Source organism: Diachasma alloeum, unplaced genomic scaffold (assembly GCF_001412515.2).
Source record: "Diachasma alloeum isolate Michigan unplaced genomic scaffold, Dall2.0 Dall_scaffold_00339, whole genome shotgun sequence".
NCBI classification, from domain to species: domain Eukaryota; kingdom Metazoa; phylum Arthropoda; class Insecta; order Hymenoptera; family Braconidae; genus Diachasma; species Diachasma alloeum.
The window spans coordinates 289,118-299,801 of NW_021680478.1; the positions used below are offsets into that span (position 1 = coordinate 289,118).

General features: G+C 35.6%; 1 protein-coding gene across 1 annotated transcript in view; it reads left to right on the forward strand.

Annotated features, from left to right (window-relative positions):
- The window catches only part of LOC107040646, a 20,350-nt gene extending 10,886 nt beyond the window's left edge, over positions 1-9,464 (forward strand). Inside the window, exons 2-5 of the mRNA XM_015260811.1 lie at positions 3,051-3,172; positions 4,243-4,789; positions 5,474-6,004; positions 6,822-9,464. Of these exons, the coding sequence (XP_015116297.1) occupies positions 3,051-3,172; positions 4,243-4,789; positions 5,474-6,004; positions 6,822-7,352 (1,731 nt within the window). The 3' untranslated portion in view covers positions 7,353-9,464. The remainder of the gene's footprint in view (positions 1-3,050; positions 3,173-4,242; positions 4,790-5,473; positions 6,005-6,821) is intronic.
- The last annotated feature ends 1,220 nt before the right edge of the window (positions 9,465-10,684 follow it).

Genomic DNA, 10,684 nt, shown 5'->3' on the forward strand with positions numbered 1-10,684 from the left:
CCCCAAAAAAAAAAAAACCTATTGAGTCATGACTGTGGTCTTCGAGATTCAATGATGATAATTGATTGACGAGAAGTTTTTTTACTCTTTCAGTTGTAAGGTTTTTTTGCTGGAGATCCATGATTGTGAAGGTTTTAACAACTTCGTATACATACAGGCAAGCGTACTTCCGGTCAATGATAACTGCACATCGTTGACTCACGTCGGAAGTTGTACGATTTTAGAAATCGCATGAAAGTTTATAATTCTGTTTGATGTATCTCTGCTGATGATCTAGCATCTTCTTAGCACGCATTTCACTGGCGATACCGTTTTTTTTTGCAGGTGCTGCGCAGAGAAATTTTATCCTTTTGGAGCCAAATTAGATCCTTTTCTTTTGGAGTATTGATAAATTAATTATTTACTTTTTGATTTTTTGCTTCCAAGTATTGTAATCGTTCAAATTTCGGTTTCGAATTTTTTGTGTTATATCCATTATGATCCAAAAAGTCCGAAAATGCATTTTATGCCATGGTGCCCAGAATCACGCGATTCTAACCTCGCTTCGCTCGGTAGAATCGCGGATTCTGGGCCCTATGACATAAAATAGTATACGAAACTCGTGCGTAATGGTGTTTTTTGACTCTTGGGATTATAAAACTCGCCTTCGGCTCGTTTTACAACTTCCCACAAGCCAAAAAACCCATTACGCACTTGTTGCGTAATATACTATTTTTTACCGTGTCCGTCCGTATGTGTGTATGTATGACGGTGTCGAATTTTTAATGAAAGCACGTCTTACATTTGGCCTCTTAACAAAGTAAAACCTGTCATAAGTAATCCGAAACCTCTCAACTAAACCCTCATGAGTTATATTGCATCTGGCCTATTAGGAATTGCAGGATACCTATTACTCAATGTCGTTCCTGAATATACTCTAAGTCTATAATTTCCATTGCAGACTCTGCTATATTTGATTGGATATGGAACATTCTTCAAGACCGGTCCAAATTAAATTTCGGAGGCAATATAAATAACATTCTTCAGTATGTCAAAAATTAATTGAATTTGTTGAATAATTCCTCATTTTGTGGATTTCTCGATTCAAGTTTCATTTTGTTGACCAGAAATTCGTGGATACCATTGAGTCAACCTTATTCGTCATAGTTTGGCTCAGATCCAACTAAGTCAGCTATTGCCAAGGAATCTTGGCTGGATATAGGCTTTCAAATAACTCAGGATTCTTACTACATTCATGATTAAGTTATTTCGTCTTTTTTTCCCTCATTTTTACGCCATTTTCCAGTGCCTCACTGTAACCATCAGATTTTTGGTCCCCATTGTTGTACAAATTTCAACATCATAGGACAATTTTTCACACTACGACCATAAAATTATCCAAGTGTTGAAAAATGATACAGACGGTCTTTCTTGTTGAGAGAATTGATTATTATATCAAATAAGAGGAGAGGGGCAAAATCGACAAGCGGGATGAAATTGAGACGTTCGAGATGTTGAAAGTAGGCGAGGTAAAACGGACATCTGTCATATTTTGGATGAAGTAAGAGGGGCAAAACGAAATCTGAAAAGACAGAAGAGATGAGTAAAATAATCCTAACTCTAAATTGGTCATCATATGACGGAAACACCGCAGCGCATCGTTTTTCATTAATTACCATTGACTGGATAACTGGAAAAATAAAAAAAATTGAGTTTTACAATTGAAGTGTATAGCACATTATAGTGGTTTTATAACAAACATAATTCCCAAAATTCTAAACGAAAATAAATTATTTCCAACAGAAGAATTTTTTTTCCCATGATAAATGAAATGGTCGGTCACACAACGTTGCCGGAAACTCGCTGAACGCGCCCGGCCAGTGTAGAGTAAATTTGGCAATGTTAAAGTCTAAATAATACAGTAGCACATTCCCGCGCAGGTGACCAGACTAAGGCTGCCTGACTAAGGATACTGGTCGACCAATTAGGAGGATCAAACGGACTTTCCTATTTCACTCGTTTGACTCTTGTGACTGTTCGATCCTTAGAATCAAACATTTGGGCTTTCTAATGAGTCCGTCCATCTCTTTTATTCAATACCATCGTTTATACTCATTTAATTAATCATTTCGATGAATGTAAGATGTTCTTTTAGAATTTCCGTCACCGTCCACACAACAATAATAGTATATTGTGTCATTCGGACGATAGCTTACCACATACTATTTATTGTCACGAAGGCCCGAAAATCTCAAAATTAAATTAATCACGAATTAAATTTCCCGCCTCAGATGGCTGGAACCAATGAGGCATAAGTGTGACAGACTTGCGAGATAATGATCATTATCGACTTTAAGTGTATGTTCTTTTTAGAATAGATTTTCATTTTCAAAAAATTTTTTTTGTATAAAAATCGCAAACAATGAACTTTTACTCTTGTACTACCCTCAAGTGCGTTTTCCAGGGGATTGGTGATTTTTTAGGGGATTGAGTGAGTCCTTAGGAACATTCTCCAGTAGGAGGTGTTTGTTTTTTTTAGATATTTCATGTTCAAAAAAATTTTTTTTATGTAAAAATCGCAAAAAATGAACTAGATTTTAGAGAATATTTTTGCGAAAATTAAGCATATTTTGGTTCAAAATTAATCTCCATTTTAATCATTAATTTTAAACGATGTTTTTCTAAAACTTAGAATAAAGCCAATCCACTTTTTTCTCTCTGTGATAAACCATTGAAAATAATGCACATCGCTCAAGTAAATACGGTACATATTGTGAAATTTTTCTCTCAGTATTGAGATTACCAGTATCTTGAGCGAAAATAAGTAGTAAAGAAAAGTGTGTTTATTCAATAACTCTTATTCGAATGGCTCGGCTGATTGGTATGCCTTTTTCCATCATCACATTACCGTAAGAGTAACTGAAAGGATTTATCGCATCTCGCGCAACAATCTTCATCCAATAATTACATTGATCTTAAATGATCATTTCTGCCAAATAAAAATGTAATGAAACCTATTCTAATTCTCAATTGATAAAGAAATTCATAATTGTGTATCATTACTGTTTCAGGTCACCCACAAGGTAACGGGACAAGTGATGGTCCTCAAGATGAATCAATTACCAGCAAACAGGCCAAACATGCTTAAAGAAGTACAATTAATGAATAAACTTAGTCATCCTAACATACTTAGGTAAATTACTTTTCTTAAATTTTTGAGCTAGAATTACTAGTTCGTGTAAATTAATTAATTCATCGCTGAAATGATGGGCTTTTACATTTCAAAGACGATCCCTGGGATAAAAATTTTCAGTCTATCGGATCTCTCCAAGACTATGAGAGATTAAAATCAGTCTGCCTGCATCTCCCGTAATCGGTTTCGCGTCTCGGAAAGTTTTTGGGGAGAGACTTGAGTCTATCTGAGTCTTCGGCAATACGGTATAGACTGGAGTCTGTCCTCATATTTGCCAAGCTCGCTCATTTTACCTCGCTATCGATTTTACCCGATTATCCCACTAGACACGAGTATTTTATTTACCCGCCGTCCAATTTACCGCTCCGGCTAATTAGCCTGTCATGTAGTTCACCCCATTGTACCCCACAATGTAAGCAGAGAATAGAGTTTTCGTTTTGGGACAATCAATTTTCGAAAAAATTGAAAAATTAAAAAAACTAATTAATGAATTAAATTTTAATTAATGACAATTGATAGTCTCGATTTTCCGCCTTTGATCCACAAAATACTATACTGGAAATTCAACGAGTTTACCCAGAAAAATCATGAAACTGAAATTTTTCTTTTGCAGTCGATGTTCCTTTATGTATCTTATGTATCAATAATATGCAATACATGTATATATATACTGCTAAAAATCCAGATGATCCCACTGACAATCAAAATAATTCAGCGGAATAATCAATTGGACACAATTTAAAATTTATTATTTTTAATTCTTCACATCGACTTGAAATATTTGCGACTAACAATCTGAAAATTTTTCTCTTTATTTTGTTTTTTACTCTACTAAAAAATTTGAAAATAATAAAATTCATACGAAGCCGAGTCTTTTTTTTGGAAATCTACAGTATACTAACCTATCGATAGCGCGCTAAAAGCGCGCGACCTATTTTAGTTAAAAAAAAAAAAACAATTTAAAGATTAACTTATCAGATGAAAAAAATGAAAACATTTTGAAAACAAAAATGAAAGACCTTTATCTGAAAAAATTCATAACAAGTAATTTTTCGCCCTTCAACCAAAAGGTTCATGGGCGTTTGTGTGCACGAGGGTCAACTCCACGCACTGACGGAATACATAAATGGGGGTAGCCTAGAGCAGCTCATAATGGCGAGGCATACTCCACTGAGTCATTTAACACGAATGAACCTCGCCCGGGACGTTGCACGTGGTATGGCCTACTTGCACAGTAGAGGAATTTTTCATCGTGATTTGACATCGAAGAATGTTTTGATAAAACGAGACGAGGCAAACGGTGATTTAACGGCTGTGGTCGGAGATTTCGGATTAGCAGCAAAGATACCTGATCCCAACTCGGGGTATCGTCTGAGCACAGTGGGAAGTCCTTACTGGATGTCACCGGAGTGTCTAAAGGGACACTGGTACGATCATCGTTCAGACATATTTTCATTTGGAATTGTTGTCTGTGAATTAATTGGACGAGTACCTGCTGATCCTGATGTACTACCGCGGTCCGATAATTTCGGGCTTGATTACCTTGCTGTTGCTGAAATTTGTGCTGCTGCTGATCCACCACCTGCCTTTTTACAACTTGCCTTCAACTGCTGCACTGTAAGTTGTCAATTATCCACTGTTAAATTACTTTTTAACATACTAAAACGTAACACAATAAGTATATTTCTCATAATTCATTGAATATGAGATTCTTGCGGTAACGAGTGTCTTCAAAAGATAATATGGAGAGAAATGGTCACGATGACCCTCGTGATTGTTCAATGCTTGATTGTCCGGCCGGCGTGCCTCTTACTTTTGACCCTCGCGAATTTTCAACTTAACTTTCCTGTAAGTGGATTTCCGATACATTTTGACATCTTCGATGATCCAGGGTTCACCTGGAGTAATGAAATTTTTTTCTAGAGTCACCAGACGGTGCCTTTTCAGGATGAAAATATCTCATGTAGAAAAAAAATTATCTTATAGAGGAAATAATGTGTTTTCATTGGTGGCCTTGCTGGCTTAAAAAAACCTGACAAGGCCATAAAAAAACAAAAAAAAAATAGAAACAAGATAAATTGAAAATTATTATAAAAAATTAGGGAAAAACTCCCTAATTCTGTTGCAATATATTAATGTCGATGTTTTCCATATGGCCTTGCTAGCTTTTGGTACCTTGTCTAAAGAAACCATTCTAAACCTCCCACCTCTCAAGTTTCACGCGATTCTGATTAAAAAACCAATTTTCTCAATTGATTCAATGAATCAATTGGTTTATCCATACATGTTTTTTCATTCCAGTATGAACCAAAGTCACGTCCATTGTTTCCCGAAATCGTAACGATTCTGGATAATTTAATAGCCGAGGAAGAAAATAAAGGAAGCCTAAGTAACCGACAATCAGTTGATCCGGCGTTGATAACCAGTATAGATGAAATAGCGAGAATAGGAAGGACATTGAGAAGACGAACAGTAAAACACAGGAGTTTATCTGCTGATGCTAGAGGCTGCAATAATGCTACGCCATCTGATAAAGCCAGGTGCCACTCGGCGAGGCGAATCGCCGAGTTAGCGAGTCGGAGGGATCCACATTATCGCCCTATGACTGCCAATCCTTTTCATGCCCTTGGTGGAGTCAAAAAAATTCTTGGGGACTTGTTCTCAAGTTGTTTGGAGCTGCCGTCTCTCGAAGATGTAAGAGCCAGTGTGACTGATGGTGTTAGTGGAAAATTCAAACCTGCGCAGAATGATAGTATTGCAAAAATCCTGGATAGGAAGAAACCGAGTTCAGAGCCTAGCAGTCCTACGGCGAGAAAAAAGTGGGAAAAAAAGGTAAATATTGATATTGCACAGAATTTAGGAAAGCATGTCCAAAGACCTTCCTGACACATCATGGCATTCTGTACAAAGCAGGCATTTTGACAATTCCTTCTTGTGCCATTTGTCGTGAAACTAATTCAACTATTTTTTTTCTCAATCATCGAATTATTAACGTAATGAGCGATTTGAAGACATCTTAACAGACCTTCATTGCACTTGAGGAAATTCCGTATACAAGATTAATACGTGTAAAAATTGCGTTTCACTACGTTTGAATTATCTTGAATTATTGACTGTAATATCCACAGCGCAAGATATTTTACCGCAAGCCAAAAATTTGAGGAATAAAAAAGGCTTAAGGCATCTTGTCAGTAGTTTCCGGCAAAAGACAATAAGGGACTAGCAGACTACAGTAGAGGCTTCGTATAAGATACCTTAGGGACAGTCGGAGAGTGGAATTCCGGAAACCCCTATGCCCATTATGAAATATTCACACGATATAAAAAAACGTAATAGAATTCTAAAATGTTCGAATACAAGATTGGTAACTGTTAGGATTTTGTCATTGAAAAGACACATAAGGAGTTACGTCAATTGTTCATGTTTAGGGAATGAAACCCTTCGATTACACAATATTTGACAGTTATTTGAAAAATTAGGAGGAAATATGCACTCAAGTATTTATCTGGATCTATTTTATTTTTTAACATCGAATGCAGCACTCGAATTGGCCAGAATTCGGGTGCCAGAAATAATTGACATTATTTCATGTCGATTCAGTCCTGTGAAAGGAGAATGAAAATCTAAACATTTGAAATTACTATTTTAGGTTGCAACAAAGGTGGGAGTAGCGAATCTTTTTACACATCCACTCTTCCGAGAGAGTTGGGAGCCGCGTCGCCGGTTAAGCTGCGAGTCAGGTTTCTGGAGCTGCGTCGGAGAGGATTTGAGCCCAGAACCCCCACATCGTCGTCACGCCTCGACCCTGAGCAGCTCAGCAGCGAGCAGTCTCTTCCTGTTGGACGACCACCGAACAAGCTCAATATACACCGACTCCTCAGAGGACATTGCAAGTCTAGGGGGTGGGGACTCCTCATGCTGGGAGGACAGATTCGGAGGGATTGGATCTTCCAGTAAAACCATTTCTAAAATCGTCGAATACTTCGAGAGGAAACAAGCAACTGCTGGGGCTCTCAGAATTGGCTTTGATCATACTATCGAGGCTACACCTAGTAGACTGGGTCTTTTACGTGCCAGCCTCGAAGGTACTGTACCTCTATGTAATATTTCAGCTGCTCAGAGACTCGTCGTGTGCGAGGGCGCTGTTAGAAGTAAATTACCCCTTTTTGATAAAAAGTGACTCTTTCGACGCTTTCAAAACTGAATTGTGAGTTTTCTCTTGATTGCTTTGGAGATATTATTAGTTTTTATAGAAAAGCAGGATAAAGATATTTTTGGGTTAAAGGATATTTCTGAGGATATTCTGATTTTTCACTTATATGTATCGATTATAATGCCGATATCTCTGCTATTAGTAGATCCAGAAGGAAATTTTTAAATATCTTTTTTTGTAGAAAGGAGACTCTTCTACATAGAAGGTCTTTCGGAAAGTTGGAATAAATCTTTTACTTTTGGAAACCTCAGCAAAATAATATGCCAATTTGATTTTAGTTTTTCACTTCTACAGAATCTCCACTGAAAATCATTCGAGAAATCAGTTGAACAGGTTCATCAACGTATCCCATTTCCATGCATCATTCGAAGTAACATTTTCCTTCAGTTCCAACCGGTGAATAATCAGTAAATCATTGATGTTGGAAGAAGTTTTTGCCTGGAAGTTCATTTGGATTGAACAAAACAATTTATTTTCTATTTCAACAAATTCAGGACTCAAGATAATCGTAGACCTGTGGTTTTCCGCTCAAATTGAAGCTTCAAAATTCATTTCTTATTTCTCGAAAATAATGTACTCGTCAATTTCTTCCTGAAGTTATGAGATTTAAAATGTGACTGTGATGTTTTCTTAATCTAATGATGAAAATTAAATTTGGGAGTTTTGATAAATCGTTAAGCCTCCGTCCTCTGTCTAATAGTAATTTTTTCGAGAAACAAAAAATGAAGAAAAGTTTCGTAACATTCTCGTCTGTTGTTAATTCATTCGAAAACCACGTTCACAACCTGAATATACAAAAAATCAATAAGGAATTAGAACGATTTTTTTATTGATCCAATTATTCCAATAAATATTAGTGAAAGTGTTGCAAAGAGATGAAGCAATAATTTATACCGAACTCTTAGCGAATCTTCGGAAGTAATAAGTTTTGAGAGAGATATAATGAAGACCTTCTTTGTAGCTCGTTGAATCTTACATAAAAAAAATGTTGACAGCCCTCATCATCGAAATGACTCAATGGTTAACCGTTGCCCATTTTCCAAAGAACAGATCTTTTGATTAATTCTCGTCAATCTATTGATTTCGAAGATATTCCAAAAATTCTGCGTAAGAAAATTTTTAACTCATCTCATTCTATCACTCCACAACTTCATAGATTTCTGTCATAGAAAAAAAAATAAAGAAGGTGCATGCTATTTATTAGGACAGTTTATAATTAATTGTCCATTATTTGCAGACAATTGCCAGATGGAAATCGTCCTCAATATTTTTGTTGAATTTAGAAGGAATAATGAATGTTATGGGATCCTAGTGTTGAAAAGTATTATTGACACAAATCGTGTTTGAAAGCGTCTATTTGAAACTGGTCTAGTCAGTGTATTAAAGTGGCGGCCTTATATTTTGTATAACTATAGATATTAAGCAAAAACATTTCGAATAACTAAATTTATGGAAGTAAGACGAAAAACGTTGGAGTAAGGGTATTAGATGCTATAATTCTGTAATTACATGAAAATAGGGAGACGTTAATTCACCAATTTTCTACGTTATGTTTAGGAAATTCATCTGAACAATATGAAAAAAGAAAAGTTTAACATTTTTCTTATATCTTCTTCTTTCTGTACATGATGATGAATCTTTCATTTATGATCTACTTAGGATGTCAACAATTCAGATCGGAATTCGCCTCAAAAGGAGAATCTCCGTTAAATGATACGATCACCTCGTTGGTAAGTGATGTTGCAAACAAATATCAAGAGATATTCTTTGGGTTTCATACAAATCGACAATAAATATCTCTCAAAAATTTCGCCACACATCGCTTCTCTTCCAGATAATTCAGTATCTTCCCGTCTATTCATTTTATAGTACAAAAATACAATAATTCATGTGCATAATGTCTGCAAGCTCTTTTTCATTGTGAATTACAGAATGCCAAGTTTTTGTTAACGGAGGAAAGTTCATCCAAAATAATTAGAAGGAATTGTAAACATAGATCAGACCTTGTATTTTATATAAACATGAAACATACAGGTTTTTAACTACTCTAATATTTATAATAAAATTAGTGAAAAAATATTTGTGTGAGTGATTTTGAATGTGTCAAAGTGGAAGAGAAGATCCCTCGATGCGGAGGAATATGAAACTTTTGAAATGAAGGAAGGGGAAAAGGATAATAGGTGAGAGTGGGGCAAAATCAAAAAGTCAGAAAACGACTGTTTGACGCAATGCGAGCAAAAAAAAAATGTCATCAACTTCTTTTTTATTAACTTTTGTTTATTCCTATTGTTTCGTTTATACTTATTATTGGGAGTACTGACAAGAATAATAATTTTCAATTCAGTAGAATGGAAAATTATTGAGAAGTTTTGATGGGAGAACATTTTGTCAATGCATTAATTGAAAAGAAAATGAAGCAGCAAAATCCAAAGTCCAGAGGAAGGCCCAGGGGGAGACCCTGAAGGCGGAAAAGGACGATAAAATGCTGAATTTCTGAATTCAGATTAATGATTGAATTGAATTGTAGATTAAATATTTCATATTACTTGAAAAGAGACCTGTGGATAAAATAAGTCAAAATGATTAATATTGTCTCCATAATAAGAAATATATGAAAATCCTTCGGGAATTTCGAATAAGGAGAGAATATAGACTCAGCGATGTCGAGGTCTTCGACAGCTAGAGATTCAGGGGGAAATCTAACTAGAGGACGTTGAGATCGAGATCTAACAGGGGAGTGGGATTCATCTGTAGAGGTGTTCTCTGCGCTATCTAGGGGTTTTATAATATCTGCGATTTTTTCGCAACGCATGTTTCCTTTTCTACCGAATAGAGAATTATTATTCTCATCAGTACTCCCAATAATGAAAAAAAGTTAAGCAAATGTTAATAAAAAAAAAAGTTGATAGAAAAATTTTTTTTGTTCGATTTGCGTCAAATAGTCGTTTTTCGTTTCATTTTGCCCCACTCTCCCTTACAAATTTCATAGCTGTTTACCAAAATCAATTGAAGTCGAATCATTTTTTTTATAGTCTCACCACAAATGAATTAACATTTTGTCAGAAAATGGGAGACCATGCCAGAGTATCCAAAAGTAAGGAGGGAAAACTCTGCTTATATAAGACTGCAGTTATATTCATGAAAATAAATAGTAAAAAAAATGCTTCGACGTTTGATTACATTGAAATCAAATGTTTTCGCCGTGAAATATTTTCTCTGCAACCAGAGGTGGCTAGGGGAGTTTATTCGAGTTGCCAAGATAAATTGTCAAGATACCTGAGGAAATTCATTAATTTATT